Source organism: Drosophila serrata, unplaced genomic scaffold, assembly GCF_035046125.1.
Source record: "Drosophila serrata isolate PLE 108 unplaced genomic scaffold, ASM3504612v1 contig_240, whole genome shotgun sequence".
Classification (NCBI taxonomy): Eukaryota; Metazoa; Arthropoda; class Insecta; order Diptera; family Drosophilidae; genus Drosophila; species Drosophila serrata.
The window spans coordinates 3,130,544-3,150,090 of record NW_028257138.1 but is presented as its reverse complement, the minus strand read 5'-3'; the positions used below and the strand labels follow the sequence as shown (position 1 = coordinate 3,150,090).

Sequence of the window (19,547 nt, the reverse complement as noted above, 5' to 3'; positions counted from 1 at the left end):
GAATAAAATACTGCGAAGAGCACACACGGTACTGCATGTACTACATACATATCTACTACGTGCCACCTCGAAGAGTGTGTGTTGTGTGTTTGTGGTATATGAAATATATACATATACATATACTTAGCTTTCCGCATATAGCCGTATGTATATCGACCTTGTGGGAGTGGGTGTGGGGTCAAGACAGCCCCAATTGTGTGTGTGTGTCTGTCATCGATGAGAGGAAGCATTAAGTTTCGATTTAGCATTGTCCTTCCACTGACTATATATCCGTATCCCCCCGTATGTCCCTCTGAATGGCCAAATTAGCCTGAAACACTAATTGGCCCCGCATACATGTAATTGCAAGCGTAATCAAGTGAAACAAAACTAACAACAATGTAGCTTTAGTTGTAGTCATCTAACTGCTAAACTGGTAAATGGCAACTGTTAACTTGTAACTGCTAACTGGTAACTGCTAACTGGCGACTATTTAATGCTAACTGGTGTGTGTGTGTGTGTGTCCTCTAGTAATAGCTGCTAGTTAGTTACTGCTCAAATCTAAACAATCTAAACTTATTAGCGATGAAAAGCAGGGAGTGTGTGTTTAGTATGACTATGCTGGCATGCAAATTGGCATAACCCACGACAGTCCAGGTGTGCACAGAAAGAAAAGAAGGTACAGCAAAAGCTAATTAATAACTTTAATATAAAAGTTAAGACTAAACAAAGCTAAACAAAGTATGCTAGAGCTAAAGGAAGGCTTTTATACAGCATTAACTCTGCTTTAAGGCTTCGTTTGAGTTATAAAATCAACAAATTTAATCTTATAATTAAACTTAAAACAGATTTAAATCAAACTTGAAAGAGAAATCTATATTAAAAGATACACCGACTTTTCTCCCTGTGCATATAACCTCAATTTAGGGGCACGCCCTCGACAAACAACCGAGAAACATCCGCGTTATGCCACTTTTGTCCTCAATTTAAACCAAATTTTGACCCAGAGTAATCGCATTTATATATATTTCTATATATATTTCTATATATATATATACGTCTATGTGTAGAGAGCACCGTAGATACATATGCATATACATTTAGCATACATTCATACACATTCGAGCCTGACCGCGATTACGTATGTAACTCAGTGTGTGTGCATATAGAGAGTGTGTGTTTAAAGGGTATTTTATTTACCGGATAGGACGGCTCACGCTGCACGCCAAATTAATTGTAGAAATTATACGTTTACAGAGTTCAACATGGTAGCTTGCAGGATAACGGACGCTCGTAACATTGCCGCCAATAATCATCATTTGCACAATCGCAGTACGGGCTCAATTTCCTCTGGTCAAGTGCCTTTAAAAAAGTGAGTATCATCCATCACATATATCTCGAATAGTGGGATAATTTCCGAGCTAATTGGATACCAAAATTCTCCTATATCTCCTGTAATGCGCTGTCATCTATTGTGTATATCTATGTCTATCCCATATTTCACTCTCAATTGGCCCAACAACGCCATATATGCACCACCAACCAACCACCAACCACCGATCTTCTATATCGCTCTCCAAAACTATAGCAATACTGAACATTACCGTGATTATGAAAGCGTTTTTATAGTTCCAGGTCCATCCTGTCATAATCAAAATCGTAAGCAAAACTCCTTCAACTTTTTTTAATAAAGTTTTCTGAGACATTTTCTTTGAGTTTAGTTTGAGTTTGGCTGAGTTTCAGTTAAGTGATTTTTCAAGTTTCAGTTTAATTAGGTGCCTGAGCCCTGTTTGAGTTAAAGTTTTCTTGTCTTTTATACTTTTCTTTCATTTTCCTGGAAGTTATGATTTGTTCTTTAGTTAGATGACCTTTCTAATGGTATTCCAACTCCTTGGCAGGTACAAACAAACCCGAATATCAAGTCTAACCGCCATACTCATTGCCATACTCCATTGGATCTGGCCGCCGGATCGGTGCACCAACTGCCATTCCATCTACAGCTCACCGAATCTCGAGGACGGGGCTGAGGGCGGCCGGCGACGCTCTGTGAGTCGCATCCAACGCAGCCTCGATGGACGCTTTGTGCTGGATGTGGATGGTTCCAAGCTGGGCTACTCCCAAACCACCCTGGATGCTGCGGTGGATGTGGTGGACGGTGGCCTCTTTGAGCGGCGGAACAGCAATGTCTCACAGAAATCCTCCAGCGACGATGGGGGTTTCCTCTCGCGCAGGAACTTTATCACAGCACGAGCCTCCTGGCGGCGTCCCCTGGTGGCCTCCTCCAGCCAGTTGAGTCTCCAGTCGGCGGCAGACTCGGCCCGAGGCTTCCTTCAGGGTCTGCTCAAGATCGGGGGCGTGGCCAAGCAGCCCTACTTTGACGAGGCAGCTGTGAGTGGAGCCCGCTATCAGAATGTCCTGCGACCCTATGCCAGCAGCAGTTCCCACAATCTCTATGGAAACGCAGATCGGAGCAGGCCGCTGCACATCAACACCATCAGCGGGAGTCTCAGCCAGCAGCAGTACACACCATCCAGGATCTCACGCATCTTCTCCAGCTCCCCGCAGCAGCAGCAGCATCAGCATCTGAGCCACCTCCAGCATCAGCAGCAACAGCAACATCTTCTGCTCAGCAGCAGTGGGAGTGGCACCTATCCCACGCACTTTAGCGACCTGAGCACCGTCTATCCCCCCAACTCTGCTGAACGCTCCACGTCAACGCACAACCTCAGCAGCAGGTATCGCTATTACTCCCAGGAGTTGCCCTCACTGAGAACCATCCAGGAGGAGACCCGCCGACAGCAGCAGCAGCAGCAGCAACAGCAACAACACCATCCCCTCGAGGAGCACTTTGTGCCGCTGCAGCTTCCCTCACCGCCATCTTGGAGGAGCTACTACCAGGCTCAGGCCCAGCTGCCGTATCATAGCTATCGGCCTCGCACTCGCTGGTATCCGCGGCATCATTCGCGTCTCTTTGGCAGCCGCCAGCAGCATCAGCACGAGCTGCTCTCCCCGCTGCCAGATCTTAACCTGCCACTGCGCAGCGGTCTCTCCATGAATCCTGGCGGCCTGGAGGCCTCACCCGAGTCCCGTTCCAGCTCGAGTGGCTTTGGGTCAAAGAACACCTCCAATCATCCGGGCAGCACCAGTGAGTGGCGTCTATTGCCGCCCTACAGGGCCCCACCATCGCCGCCCAAGCACCTGGGTTACTTTGGTGCCTCACAGCCACCGGGAGGCCAACAGGCTCAGGGGCAGACGCCCCATGCAGCCGCCGCCTACTCCTATCCGAGGGCCAACACTCCGCCCTACACAATGGCCCATTGGCTGGAGATGATCTCAAGACTGAATGCGGCCACGGATAGCAACCTGCCCAAGGCCGGCGCCGTCTGTCCCGTGGATGTGGGCAGCGTGGATGGTCACTATGAGTTCGATCCAGCCACGCCCACGCCCAGTGCCTCCAGCATGCTGCGCGAAGATCTCAATCTGCATATAGACACGCAGTTGCATCCATTCCATCCCTATCACCATCATCATCATCATCACACACTGGGTCCGCTGAGCGGGAGTCTGTTGCACAGCCACGCCCCCTACTCCAGCTCGGGGGGTAGGGGAGGAGGCAAGGCCAGATCCCTGCCCCTTCACCTGCCGACGCGGTACGACAACGTGGAGGTGAGGCTTCAGGCCATGCGGGAGGAGTTCTATGCCTATCGCAAGCGCCAGGCCATGCAGCAAATGGAGAGCGTCTGTTGAGCCATTGAAGCGTTTAATTGGGATAACCAGGAGCCACTCCCAGGTGCACATCCGCAAAGCTTTTGTGCTTCAATTGGCAACGCGTTACTCACAGAGGTAGAGAGTTGGAGGCGACACATGATACTCGTAGACACTGGATCAGGCCCCCGCATTCGGAGAGGAACTTAAAAAGTTTGGACCCTGCAAGACCCCATCACCCCAAGTACCCCCAAGAAACAATTAGTAGATTTAGATGGAGAACGAGGAGGGAGAGCTGTGTACATATATTGCAAGGGGATGCACCATTCCCACAAGTTTAAGCATAATATTTAAACAAAACTATAGCAATTATAGCAACATATTATTACAGAAATCGATAAATGGATATTTAACGAAAGCAAATGAACAAATTACCAATTACAAATAGATATTATTTAACACTCGTGTTGGAGCATTAAACATTAAATTAACGAAATCCACAGTGCGTAAGCCTAAATTATGTTCATTACGAAAAACTAAACTAAAACTAAAGTTAATACGGAATATGCTAGACATTAAGCATTTAGTTGTTAACAACTAATAAAGCGCAGAAAACGTAATTAAAGAAAACAAAAATGAAAACGAAAAAAACATATAGAGAAATTGTTTCATAATTAAATTATTTAACGACAAGAAAAAAAACCTACAAAAGAATAAAAACGAAAACCAGTTTAATGAAAAATTTAAAAGAAATATAACTGCTGCATATATGTTTACTGTTGACCTACACACACATACAAAACACACACACACACACACCACACACACGATAATTAACTAATTAATATTTATTAACCCAAAAAGTAAAGGAAAACAAAAACCAATCAAAGCAAAAATCGAAGGAAAACCAAAAAAAGCGAGGCGATAAGAGAACTATTCTTTCCAACACAGCCCAAGACTACGTCAATGAATAAGCTAGGAATATTAGAGAGGAGAGAAGGATCCCGGACACGATCCCTTATCGATCCCCCATCCCCAAACAGTTTCCTGGGTTTCCCCCACATACATACATACATATATAGAGAATGGTATATTGATTGGTCTAGGTTATATATCGGTCAGTTGTGTAAGGAACAGCGCCGCAACGCGTTCGGTTTTTTAAGTACTTGTTAAACGATTAAAACGATTAAAACGATAAAGCGATAAAACGATAAATTGATTAACGATAAACGATCAAATTGTACGGAATGAGATGGTTTGACACAACTTGACGCCAAAACACTGCCAGAGCGAGAGATGCGTGACGACCGCAAGAGTGTGTATAACGTATGTGTAAATTACAGAGCATATATACAACTATAATACTATATATAATACTACTAACGGATAATAATGATAACGATTAACGATTAACGATAACACTATTTCAGGGGAGGGTTTGAGCGCGAAACAAATCAGAACAAGAAGAAATCAACTACGAATCCGACTCAATGATCTCAAAGCATTTCTCTTAGCCTTCGGCCGCTGCGAACTACTGAACCCAATTTTTGACTCTTCCGATAACTCATTTCCAATTTCCGATAATTAATTTCCAATTTTCGATAACTGAGTAAATTAAATCGTATTTAAATAGACGCTAGAAGAGACGAAAAAAATCGAGTTGTGTTTTGCAAATGCATATTTTGTAAATGTTGAGAGGGTATTCTTCAAGTAAATAAGTTGACTTTTGTATTGCTTATAGGAACACCCACACACACTCCGATACACACACACACACTTACACACTTTAAGCATTAAACTAGAACGAAATAAATTAATTAATTAACAGAAGCATTAATGGAAAGCGAGACAGAGCAAGAAAAGCGCGAGAAATGACAGCATAAATTGAATTTTAATTGACGATGCAAGAACAGCAAGAGCGCAGGACTTTACGGCAAATAGATACATATATATATAAATATATATATATATATCTATATATGATTATTTATACGAGTATATGTACTGGACACACACACACACACATGTACATTAAGTGTAAGAGGATACATTACAAGCTAAGTTTAAGTAAATTTAACGCTTTAGTCTGCCACTTTGATTTTTGGACAAGGTGCGCCAGTTAACTCTTCGACGAAAGGAAATAGGAACTATCAAACGGAAACAAAACAAAAAAATATAAATTACTTATAATAAGAAAGGGAAATCTATGAATATTTTCTTTTTTGCACCACCCCCCACTCTTTCTCCTTCCATTCCAATCGTCATTTCCCCGACACACACATCTTTCAGCTTCCAACTTTCGCCTCACTTTCCACAAGACTTTTCCCACACTGCAAGTTCTCCAATTCAGCATATATATATACATATATATATATATATATATATAAATCGTACAAGGATACAAAAAAACAAAATCAGTTTAGAACGAAATATATTGTAATTAAACACAACAAAACACACAATTATAAAGAGAAAATTAGCAAAATGAACAAAATTTTTAAACAAATAAAAACTTACAAAAAAATACAAAAAATGAAAGCCCAAGAAAACAAAACAAAACAAAACGATTCAAGAAAAAGAAAAAAAACAAACAAAAAACGAATAAAAATAAAAAACTTGAAATTGATCAAATAAATCTGTGGTTTTGTCTACACCCCTTTTCCTGCCAGTGTAGCCCAACCCGGAAGCTGAGCCTAATTGATGCCCACGAAACATAAATATCACTCATACGCCACATTGGTCGCAATTAAATGAAACGAAATTCACACAAATTCTGCATAAATAAGACACGCAGTGTATGGATGACCTGGTAAGGGTATTCCCACACTAACCAAAAATCCAAGAATCTGCCATCGATGCTCCCCCAAGTCTGGCATAGTTCAATCTCTAATTGTTTAAGTGGATAAACGGCTGCGAAAGCGAATTGTGGGGGCCCAGACAAAAGGAGCCACAGAACAAACCGGCGTGGGCGTGTGTCAAATGTCAAAAGCGTTTGACAGCCCAGAAAAGAAGCGTTTCCAGTCTGAACCCCTCCACCGAGCAGAAAGCATAGAAAATGCGATCGGGTTTCGGCCTCAGCTCGGCATTCATCTGTCACTCGTTCTGCAGCTGTGATCGCGTTCCGTTCTCGGCATTTTCAGTAGCGCTTCTCCAGCCGCTCTGTGCAGTTCGCGACCCCTCGAGATCCGCAAGATATAGATTGAAACGGAGCCAAACTGCGCACAAAAGTCATATAATCTATATAGTATATAGGCTAAAGCATCGCATTTCGTGCGCCTCACAAGATTCCGGCGGAGAGTTCGCTCTGCGCCTTCGTTGAGGGTCAATTGACCTGATTTCGGGTTGAATTTTTAATTTGATTTTCGCGCCGACACGGAAACGGGGATTATTATGCAAGGCTACGCCGCGCCAGAGTGACCGAGTGCAAGTGCATCCTCCTCCACCCCAAATTGCCCCTTTTTCGAAACAGAAACCCAAAAAAAAAAAGAAAACAAACACACAAAGCTTGCAATGCCCGAGAATTGCAGCAGAACACTTTGGCTGACCGCCGCGGTAGCCGCTCTTCTGGCGCTCTTAATGGGCGCATCCTGTACCAGCGGCGCCCGCGATCATCGACGGCAGACCAATCTGGAGGCCAAAGTTGGCTCCCATGTGGTCTTCAACTGCTACATCGACTTTCCGTTCGACTCTCCCATCCCGTATTTGGTGCACTGGAGCAAGGATGTAAGTTGCAGGCTTCTCCCTTCGCCTTTGTAAATGAAATTGTCGAAATTATTAATTTATCAGACACGCGTAGGTGGTCCTCCCACTCCTTGCTCCTCCCTCCATAGAGTCTGGGTCTGTTGTGGGCCAGGCCGGAATGCTTGGTTAGCCTTAATTGCGTCTGCTGGACGCTGGTGCAGCGCAGCATGGAACGCGACTCTCACATTCATTAAATGGGTCGGACTTTACGATGACACTGACCAAAAAAAGTTGTCTCAGTTACTTGGAGAAGATATTTTTCAGAAAAAAATTCAAGATTAAATAAGTTAGGATATTATTATGTCCTTAGAAATCAGTTTACTGTCTCCTCCTAGGTAAAACATTTGTTTAACATGACTTTCTAGAACAAGATATACAATTTATAGTTCATTTAATAACTTTTTATTTAAAATTTACCCCCAAAAACATCATAAACCATTAAGAATCCTTTATGACACCTAAATGGGTGAAATGGGTGATCGAAAAACTTTCCTTTAATATAACTTTTTCTAGAGCTTTAGTTTATTTTTCTGATTTCTTGCTAAAATATAAATATATTCTGAATATTTAGTATATTATAAGGTTCCACAAAATCATTTTTCTGTCTCCTTTAATGTGAAACATGTACTTAAAATGACTTGTTCTAATTAATCTAATCGTTACAATTAATAATTAAGTTAATATCTTTTGTTTTTTTTAAAGTGATACCAAAATAATTATAAAATTATTAACAACCCCTTAAGCCATCCTTTTAATGTCAAATCTTCCTTCTTTATATAACTTTTTATAGTGCTTTAGTTTATTTTTCTGATTTGTTTCTAATATACAAATATATTCAGAATATTCAGTATATTATAAGGTTCCACAAAATCATTTTTCTGTCTCCTTCAATGTGAAACATTTATTTAAAATGACTTCTTTAAGTAACTTATACAATTAACAATTAATTAAATTCCTGTTTTTGAACATGTCACACCAAAATAATCATAAAAACATAAAAAAAAAACCTTTATGCCATCCTTTTAATGTTAAAATTATATGTAATATGACTTTTTCTAGTGCTTTAGTTTATTTCCCTTATTTCTTCAAGTGCATTTAACGCGTTGCATCGCAGTAAATGCAATCGCGCTCTCCCATTGTGGGGTAGGGGGTGGCTTGTGGCCAAGGGTGGTGCTGCTAGGTGGTTGCATCGGTATGTGAGCGTGTGTGGGTGTGTGGTGCCCGCCCTTGGCTACTAATTAAAGCACAACCACATGCAGTCGATCGAGGCCGCATCCTGGTGCCTGAATTTCCGCCTTCCTTCTTTCCTTCCGCCTCGGCATTTGCCATTTAAATTTTAATTTGACGCTGCGCACAGATTTCACTTTAAATTACAAACAAAACGCCAGCAAAAAGAGAGAGTGTCAATGTGAAGTGTGACATCAAAGACAGACAGACAGAGGAAAATCGGGATCAGAATGGGGGATGGGGGATGGGGATGAAAATCGGGGTAACTGACACACACCGAGTTGAAATCAATTTCAATTGGATTCAATCGAATTGAATGGCTGGCATTTGTTGACAACTGTGAGTAATGCAATTTAATTCAATTGCAAATTCATTGCAGACGAAAAATATGTGAAGCTCTCCCTCTCTCTTGTATTTAAATCGAGTGAATTACTATTCATCGCACACACGCTCGTCATCAGTCATCCAGTGACCCCCCTTCAGTGACCCCCCTTTACTTTCGAGGTAATCGAGGGGCTGGGTCGCGCTTATGCTTCTATTTTTTTTTAGTATTTATCTAGCTTAATTTGATTCTGTTCCAGAATCTGTTTTTGTTCTGTCACTCTTTCAGTCTTTCTTTCTCTTTTTTTCCCCCTTTTTTCGGTCAGCGGGTCATGATGTCATTTTGATAGATTCACTTTAATTACGCTTGAAATAGTTGCCACTTCGCCAGTAATTAAACAAATTCCAGCAAAAAAAAAACTGAGAAAGAGCAGCGCGTGAAATATGCATAATCGGCCTGATTTATGGGATTATCTGCAAATGTATTCTATATAGACTTTCACGGTCACTGTGAGTCTAGTTTTTGCTATAAAAAAAAAAAAACAAATTTTCGCGCCATGGCAACGTTGCGAAGGCAAAACAAAAATTACCGGATAAATCAAGTTACGTTTTTCGTAATTTGTTAGATAATGCTGATAAATGTGTGTGTGTGGTGTCGTCTGGCCCGACACACAGTTGGGTGTACCTGCTACTACATAATCACATATGTTGTTATGTGTCGGCAGGGAATGAATCTTGAGTGCATCATAATCCATCCCCACAATCCACATTTTGCGAGCAAGGCCCCGGGAATGACATTGACGATGATGCCTCTAGACGGTGCAAATGCATCTTGATGATGACTGTTTTCCGATCCCAATTAAAGCCGCCAACCTAAAATGTCAATAGATCAACTGACACCCACTCATCCAGGGGCTCACAATTAATTTTGATCCACTCAAAACTATTTTTAAAGGGTAATTTTAATGGTATTTGGATGAAAAATTCATATATCATAAAGAAGATTAAATATCTATAGGAAACCGTAATAAAAAGCTTTTCCTTGACTTGGATCCACTCAAAACTATTTTTAATGGGTAATTTTATGGGTATTCGGATAGAAAATTTATTAAGAAAAGATTAAATTTTTATAGGAAACCGTAATAAAGGGCTTTTCCTAGACTTGGAAAGGATTTTTAGTAGTATTTGTTAGTTAGTATGTATAGAAATGCATTTTACAATACTTATAATACTATAAACTCCAGTTTTTAAACTTTAATTTACAAATTCTTCATTTGATTTAAGAAAGTATGGTTCTGATCTAAAATTTCAGATAAAATGTAGTGTCCTAACCAACTATTAATGATTTAGAATAGATAGAATAAGAAAATAATCTTCTTACATTTCTACCGTATACATTTTATATTGTAATCAAACCCATTGATCTAAAAATACATGATTTTGATCTAAAAGAAATTGATAATATGTAATTTTGATCTATTTATGGATCAATTTGATATATTATAACAGATTAATTGAATATTTTCCCACATTAATTTAATATTTTTCACACACACACACTTTTTTATTTCGATATGAAATTAGATGAAATCCAAACCCATTTCATATCCAAGATATATATACTATATATTTTAATAAATTTATTTTCTGTGTGCCTGCTTGGCGCTGGCAGTTGTGCGGTTTTCGGCTATCAATAACCAAGGGGAACCGAATCCCTAGCATGCGGTTTATGGGTCCACATTTAACTGTCAGTTCTAACACGGCAAAACTATAAACACGGATGCAGATGCCGATACAGATACAGATACAGATAGAGATACGGATGATACTGGTCCCGGGCTAAAGTCAAGTGCATAAAAATGCGATGCGTTTGTTTAGAGCCAAAGCAATTAGAGCAGCCAGCGGCCAGCGACCGCAGCGACGATTCAATTGCATTTAAATAATTTAAGCTTAACTCCTCTGCCATATGATGCAACGCAAACACATTCTGTTTGCTCGCATTAATATTATTATTATTGCGTTTTCATTTTTTTGCTACACATATATAATAAATATTGACAAATATATTCAGCATTAATTAAAACAAAAATAATTTAAAATGCCACCACCATCCACAAAACAAAAACAAAGAACCACAAAAAACGGCATAGAAGCTACAAAGCCATCGCATTGAATTATTATCCGGCCATAAACCGATAATATATGGCCTGTAAATCCAGAAAAACTTTAAGGAAAATCAACTTTAAGCCATCGAGAGGGTTTTTTTCTATGAGAAGTTAATGTTATTATGGCGAAATTTTATAAGCACAAAGGGAGATTATTAAATAAATAAAACTAAAGCAGGCTTTTTAATTGTGTAGATTATTAAGTATATTCTAGGTATTTAAAGATTGACAACAAACAAGAAAAAAGAGATTTAATAAATAATCTTCTATCTTCTATATATATAAAAATATACAGCTGTTCGTTAGTCTCGCTAAAACTCGAGAATGGCTGAACGGATTTATCTTATCTTGGTCTTGAATTATTCGTGGAGGTCTAGGGAAGGTTTAAAAGGTGAGAAAAATTCGATTAATTGCCGGGAAAATCCTCAAAACAGTATTTTTCTATTTCCCATACAAACGTTTTCTAAATAAAATGTACAGGCAGTCAGCTGAATCAAAGCATTTCCTGTCAAACATTCAAAACATATTGAAAGAAGAAATTTAATAGATTCTGTATACCCTGATATCGAGAATTTGCACGAAAGAGACGTCCATTGGCTGTGTTCTCGGGCTATAGTATCACCTAAGAATGATACTGTCAATGAAATAAATAATCTGATTGTTCAAAAAGTCCCCGGCCAAACAAAAACATACAAATCGATCGACACTGTAACGAATATTGAAGATGCAGTCCATTATCCACAGGAATTTTTAAATTCGTTGAACCCTTCTGGACTGCCACCCCATGAATTGACGTTAAAAATCGGAATCCCAATCATGCTTTTAAGAAATTTAAACCCTCCAAGCATGTGTAATGGGAGGAGGCTGCTTATTAAGGAGTTAAAGGACAATTTAATTGTAGCAACTATTATCACTGGCCCAGCAAGTGGTCAACTAGCTCATATACCGAGGATACCGATGATCCCAACTCATCTGTCAATCCCATTTAAACGGCTTCAATTTCCGGTAAAAACATCTTTCGCATTAATAATTAACAAGTCCCAAGGCCAAACCTTCGAATTAGTAGGGATCGATCTGCGAAATAAATGTTTTACTCATGGTCAACTGTATGTTGGTCTATCGCGAGTCGGAGCCCCTGAAAATCAATTTATTTTGCTGCCACAAAATAAAACAACATCAAATATTGTTTACAGAGAAGCTCTAACAAAATAAAAGTATTTTCTTTTAGGGTTATGACCTCAATAATTGAAAAAATAAAATAATAATAAAGGATGAATTTGTGTCATATTATTATTATTATTATGAATGTGTTAAAATTGACAAATCTAAATGTAATGTTTAATGCCCGTGCGAAGCCGGGAAGGGCCGTGAACAGAACCTTACAGGATCTAAGGAACTCCTCTGCAGTCATGGGCGGGATTACTTTTGTATTTGCGTACGACACTTTGATAGAAGCTGTGAACAGTGGATCTGGTGGAATTTATTTCCTTGATGCTCCCGGAGGAACCGGAAAAACGTTTTTAATTTCATTGCTTTTGGCGAGGATCAGATCGCGAAATGATGTTGCTCTAGCGTTGGCTTCATCTGGAATAGCTGCAACTCTGCTAGAAGGCGGGCGGACTGCACATTCTGCCTTGAAATTACCACTAAACATGCAAATCACAGAAACACCAATTTGCAACATCGCCAAAAATAGCGCAATGGCCAAGATCCTACAGGTATGCAAATTGATTGTTTGGGATGAATGCACAATGGCCCATAAGAGGTGACTGGAGGCACTGGACCGAACGTTGAAAGATCTTCGTGACAACCAAAATATTTTTGGTGGGGCCATGATTCTGTTGTCAGGTGATTTTCGTCAGACTCTTCCAGTTATTCCCCGATCAACTGTTGCTGTTGAACTAAATGCATGCCTAAAATCATCAAATTTGTGGCAGTACGTAAAGACACTCCACTTAACAACTAACATGCGAGTATTTTTGCAACAAGATGAAACTGCATATGTGTTTGCGAAGCAGTTGTTAGACATTGGAAATAATAAAGTTGCAGTGGACACCTCGACCGGATTCATCACATTACCTACAGATTTCTGTCACATCACAGACTCAAAAGTGGAACTTATTCAGCGAGTTTTCCCAGATATAGCGCAAAAGTTCAATAACCATAATTGGCTGGGTGAACGAGCAATATTAGCAGCGAAAAATAAAGATGTCGAGGATCTTAATGCGACCATTCAGAATTTTCTTCCAGGACAGTTGGTTTCCTTCAAATCAGTCGACACCGTAATGAACCAGGATGACGTAGTCAACTATCCCACTGAGTTTTTAAATTCACTGGAATTGCCTGGATTACCACCTCACAATTTGCAGTTAAAAGTGGGATCAGTTGTCATCATGCTGCGTAACATTAATCAACCTCGACTATGCAATGGAACAAGACTGGCTGTGAAAAGACTGATGAATAACGTCATTGAGGCGACAATCATAAAAGGAAAATACAAAGGAGAGGATGTCTTGATCCCGCGGATACCGATGATTCCAACGGACTTACCATTCGATTTTAAACGGTTACAATTTCCAGTGCGTCTGGCCTTTGCGATGACCATAAATAAATCGCAAGGACAGTCGTTAGAAGTTTGTGGAATCAACTTGGAGTTTCCCTGTTTCGCGCATGGACAATTATACGTCGCGTGTTCGCGCGTCGGAAAACCGTCTTCTTTGTTTATTTACGCACCACAAAACAAAACAAAAAATATAGTTTATGAGAAAGCTTTAAATTAATTAACAGACTGTATTTTAACAGTGTGTGTCTGTGAATATCAAATTTAAACCTTATAAATAGCCAGTATTTCAGGATGAGGCAGTACGAAGTCTGCCGGGTCAGCTAGCAGTACTTGATAAAATACAGTGACATATTAAGTCTGCAAAAACCTTAATATTATTATTATTATTAAAGTGATATATATCCACAATGGACAGCTTAATCCCCATATTGCTTGCAATCCACCTTTCAAACTTATTTATATTTGCATTCTGCATCCCGAAACAAGTACAGTAATACCTGTCACAGAGTTCTGTGAATCCCCCACATTTCATGGAAATCCTATTTCAGGGGCAACAGAAAGAGAAAGAGAGAAAGAGAGAGAGAGAGAAAGCTACCATTGAGCACTTCAAGTGCGCCGCGCCACGTGAGCCCATTTAAATTTGTCAACAAAGTAGAGGCATGGGTCCCACGCCTCCTCCTCCCCCTACGACCTCCCACCACCCACCTCCCCCCACCTGGTTATTGTTATTCTTCTCGAGGGGAAGGGATGAAGGGAGGCTGGGCTCTGGCAAAGCCGTTGGCCACCGCTGCGCCACGTCACATGACGGTCACAGGCAGTACAAGCTCAGCGGGAGTTTGCGAAAATTATAATGGCGCATAGGGAGACAGGGCAGGGGGGATGCTGAGATACAGAGATACAGATATATACTGAGACACTCAGATACTCAGATACTCAGATACTTGCACAAGCATAAACAATCTGACATTAACTGTTTCACTGCAACCGAGGGTGATGTGTGTGGAGGTGGATTCTCTGGCTCCTTTCTGTGGATTCCGCATTGCCGGTGATTTACAACTGCAATTGCAGCCAAAATCATAATCATGCCCAGCAAATGAACATTTGTATTTACGTATTTCGTACTCAAGACAATGCAATTTGTAACAAATATTCATTTGAAATCGTAAGATATTTTACCCCAGAAATTAGGCAAATATATTGCAAGCAATTCCAAGCATTACAATTATTTTTAAACTAAGGAGAAACACAGATAACTCGAATAATAATTACAAAGCATAAGTGGCTTCTGTTTTATTATTACATTAAACATTAAAAGAATAAAATACTTGTATATATTAAGCAAAGCATTTACCCTTTGTGAAATAAAATATAACATGAAAGAAATCTAACTTCGGGAAATTGAAATTTCAATAAGTTTGCAAGGAAAATTCATCATAACTCAGCCAAAAATCCATTAATTTCGATTCGAAAAGCTGTTCTGCGCTACTTTTTAATAGATTTATAAGTCTGCATACCTAGATTTCAATTTTAAAATATTTAAAATTTTTCAATTTCTTGAAATGTTAAAAGTCCTTTTTTAGTAACAAAAATTTTGAAAAAAAATTGACAAAAAATATTTGTTTTTCTATATGACTAGAAAGATTACCCTGTTCATGCTGATCAAGAATATATATGATTTATAGGGTCGGAAACGACTCCTTCACTGCGTTTTAAGCTTCTGACTGAATTTATGATACCCTGTAGGGGTATATATATTCAATATGATGATTTTCCTATAACCCAAAGCTTAAAAAACCCATAACTCAGCTAAAAATACATTAATTGTGATTCGGAAAGCTTTTCTGCGCTAATAGATTAATAGATTTATAAATCTGCATACCTATATTTCAATTTTAAGGTATTTAAAATTTTGTCAATTTTTTAATATGTTCAAAGTCCTTTTTTAACACCAAAAAATTTGGAAAAAAAATGTCGAAAAAAATGTGTTTCCTTATATGGCTAGAAAGATTCCCCTGTTCATGCTGATCAAGAATATATATGATTTATAGGGTCGGAAACGACTCCTTCACTGCGTTTTAAGCTACTGACTGAAATTATTATACCCTGTAAGGGTATTAACATAAACCCATAGATTTATAGGTCCTATCATTAAACACCTTTAAATTCTAGCTTTTTTACTCATCCAAATATTTATAAATGTATTTTGAAACCAGAACAAAAAGATCTTCACTTGGTACGAGCAGGAGACCTCCACCAATGAGCTCTTCAACGGACGCCTGCATCTGGTCGAGAATCATCCAGAATTCGGTCGAGCCTCCGTCAATCTGACTGCCATCCGGGAATCCGATCAAGGCTGGTATCACTGCCAGGTGATTTTTCCCAACCGCTCACCCTCGGTCCGTAACAATGGCACCCGGTATCACCTGGCCGTACAGGGTGGCTCCCTCATCCGCATTCCACCCGTGAATCAGACCATTCAGGAGGGACAGACAGCCTTCTTCCACTGCGTCATGAAGTATCCCGATAACTCGCAAGCCTCCTGGTACAAGGACGGTGTCCTGCTCCAAGAGGTTCAGGATCTAGTGCGGCGTTCCTACATGGGTCCAGATGGTAGTCTGAGCATCGATCCCACCATGATGAGCGACCTGGGCGAGTACGAGTGCAAGGTGCGAAACAGCGAGGGCGAACTCCAAACGGCCAAGGCCTTTCTCAATATACAATGTGAGTTTTAGAGGGGATATATATAAGGTTTCTCATTAGAGAATCTATCTATCCCATAGAAAAACTAAATATTACTTTGACTACTTTAAATTTAAGTAATTTCCCAGAACAACGTATGCCTGAACATGATATTTAATTCCAAATAATTAAAATAAAAATCAATCCAATTAAACCCTTTATAAATCCAATTAAATTTCCGCTTTTTCCCTTCTTATTCCCAGATAAGGCCAAGGTAATTTACGCCCCGCCGGAGGTTTATCTGCCATATGGCCAACCAGCCGTCCTTGACTGCCACTTCCGGGCGAATCCGCCGCTGAAGAACCTACGGTGGGAGAAGGACGGCCTCCTCTTTGACTCGTACAATGTGCCCGGGGTCTTCTACAAGATGAACGGCAGCCTGTTCTTCGCCAAGGTGGATGAGAATCATGCCGGCAGCTATACGTGCACACCCTACAACGACCTCGGCACGGACGGACCATCGCCGGTCATCAGCGTGATTGTGCTCCGTCCGCCCATCTTTAGTGTCACGCCCAAGGCCATCTACATCCAGAAGCTGGGCGAGGCCGCCGAGCTGCCCTGCGAAGCCATCGACCGGGACGGAAACAATCGGCCCTCCATTGTCTGGAGTCGGGTGAGTTCATCCATTGTCATGGCAGAAGGGGGAAAACTGGGGATCGTGCAGTCTCACTTGATTGCATTTTTAATTATGCATGCATGCCATGGAGGCCTCCACTCTGACTCCGAATCTCTCACACTCTCTCCCTCTCCCGACTAATTTGCAGAAGGACGGACAACCACTGCCGGCGGACAGGTTCAGCCTCAGCGGAGGCAACCTGACCATCACCGGCCTGGTGGAGTCGGATCGCGGCATGTACGAGTGCTCGGCCACCAATGAGGCGGCCACCATTACGGCGGAGGCCGAGCTCATGATAGAGAACATAGCCCCGCGGCCCCCCTACAATCTCACGGCGAATAGCACAGAGACCTGCATCACCATACGCTGGCAGCCAGGTGAGAGGGGGGAGGTGGGGGAAATTGTGGGGGGAAAATGTGAGGGAAAATGACCGAAAAAATGGTGTGAAAACCAGCAGAGAGGACGAATGTTACCGATTTAATTTGAAATTAAGTTGAGAGTGCTTTCGTTTCCCCTGATGGAGGGTGTCCTGTGAAGTTGTAAATAAATCAAGGCAATGCAGGACTTTTATAAAAGGTGGATTTTCATGGGGTGGAAAGCGTGAGAATGTACATATATAGAGAGGAAATGTTTGATATGTTAAATGGACAAAAATATTGAAAATCAGGGTATCGCTTTATGAAATATCGAAATAATACAACATTTAAATTAAGGAATATAGATATAATGATTTATACGTTTCTATTTAGATATATTAAACCATCAAAACAAACTTTTCTTTGCACATATCGAAAACTAAATTAGTTAATAGTCAAATCCGAAACAAATCAAGGTATCGATTTATCATATATCGAAATAATACAACAGTAAGTAAGTAATATCGAGATAATGAATTATCAGTGACTAGATATATTAAGCCATCAAAACAAAGATTTTTTTCCACATATCGATCCATAAATTAATAAATATCCAACTACGAAACGAATATCGACACAGAACTAGAAGTTAATTCCTTCTTAGGCACAAACAAAATAGGAAATATGTAAAAAAATCTATACTTCCTTATTTTACTGTGGTTTTGCATGATTTTTTGTTTAATTTAGAATTTACCTTATACAAGAGTAAAGATATTTTACTTTAATTCAAGTAAATGGTAATCAGATTGTCTTATTTGATCAGAATCTCCTGAGTATAATCACTCTTTCCCTCGCAGGCTATCTACGACCCAACTTGGAGTACACCGTCTGGTATCGCCTCACAGAGGCTCCCGAGTGGCGCACCCTGCGCGTCTTGGACAAAAAGGTAATGGAGGCCACAGTGCAGCATTTAGTGCCTGGCAAGGAGTACGAGTTCATGGTTCTCAGCCAGGACAAGTACGGCGATGGCATGTTTAGCAAACAGTTTCGATTCCAGACACAGGGTGAGCTATCATCACATCCCTATTCTCTCACTAGAAATATATTTAAGGACTCCATTCCTTTAGCCTCACCCATCAGAGCCGATGACTTCGATGCCCAGCAGTTGCAGCATGATGACCTGGGCCAGATGCCAACCTCTGCCACTGCCGGGGGCCTGGGTGCACCCGGGAACCTAACTGCCGTTAGCAATCAGCTGGGCTGGCTCCTCCACTGGGAGCATCCCACGCAGGGACTGGAAGGCTTGCGACTCTACGCCGTTCGCTGGTGGAAGGAGCCGGAACACTTCCTCATCGGCCACGCAGAGACCTTTGATAACTTCTATCAGCTGCGGCACCTCAAGGAGGACACCACCTTCAAGGTGCAGGTGTTGGCCGTGGGCACCAATACCCACCTGTCGGTGCCCAGCCATGAACTCCTCATCGATGTGCCCTCGCAGAGGAAGGTACGTGCCCTGATCATTGGCAGCTCCGTGGGTGTGATTTTCCTGCTCTGCGCTCTGTGCGCTTTTTTATACGTGAAGCGGAGCTGCCTGCGGCACCTGTTCGCCCGGGATAGCTCCGCGGGGGAGGGGGACGAGGATACGGCGGAGAGCGGTGACTGCGACAGCGATGAGCAGGACAGCATCAAGATCCGTCAGTCATCCTGAGGCTTGCTCCAGATCCGCTGGCGCTTCGACCAGGCCAGTGGCCAGTGAGGATCACTGGAGAAGGTTGTTCAACGTTTGTGTGTGTGAAACTGATTTTAAATATATGTCTCTCTAGCTGCTATCTGTACCATAAACCCACTAACTGTAAAAGCTGAACTAACCCAATTCGAGAACTAATTAAATCAAACAACAGAAGAACCTTTCGAATGCCTTGAGTTGTGTGTGCAATGTGGGAAAGTTATAAAACTATAAGTCTTGAAGCTATGGAAATGAAACGTGATAGTTGTCTGTTCTTTAATGCTTTTTTACCAATCAAAGTAACCTATTTATACCCTTGCAGGGTATTATAATTTCAGTCAGCAGAAAAAAATCATTACTTTTACGGTTTTTAACATATTTTTTTATCTAATTTGATTCAAATCTATCT

At 40.9% G+C, this 19,547-nt stretch overlaps 2 protein-coding genes across 51 annotated transcripts in view; both read left to right on the top strand.

The window, feature by feature from the left end:
- The window catches only part of tutl (immunoglobulin superfamily member turtle), a 41,601-nt gene extending 35,282 nt beyond the window's left edge, over positions 1-6,319 (top strand). For 13 of the 50 annotated variants that reach the window (XM_086830532.1, XM_086830527.1, XM_086830531.1 and 10 more), the window contains 2 exons: positions 1,237-1,351; positions 1,878-6,319. In XM_086830532.1, coding sequence (XP_086686658.1) covers positions 1,237-1,351; positions 1,878-3,726 — 1,964 coding nt within the window. In that variant the 3' untranslated portion in view covers positions 3,727-6,319. Of the gene's footprint in view, positions 1-1,219; positions 1,352-1,567; positions 1,639-1,877 lie in introns of all 50 variants that reach the window. The other 37 variants (XR_015271162.1, XR_015271148.1, XR_015271155.1 and 34 more) reach the window with 6 other exon arrangements.
- A 197-nt stretch (positions 6,320-6,516) lies between these two features.
- bdl (borderless) lies at positions 6,517-19,318 on the top strand. The gene is made up of 5 exons (XM_086830546.1): positions 6,517-7,407; positions 15,915-16,422; positions 16,644-17,053; positions 17,205-17,433; positions 18,270-19,318. Exons 1-5 carry the CDS (start codon positions 7,195-7,197, stop codon positions 19,118-19,120), a joined length of 2,211 nt encoding a protein of 736 aa, XP_086686672.1. The 5' UTR covers positions 6,517-7,194; the 3' UTR covers positions 19,121-19,318.
- The last annotated feature ends 229 nt before the right edge of the window (positions 19,319-19,547 follow it).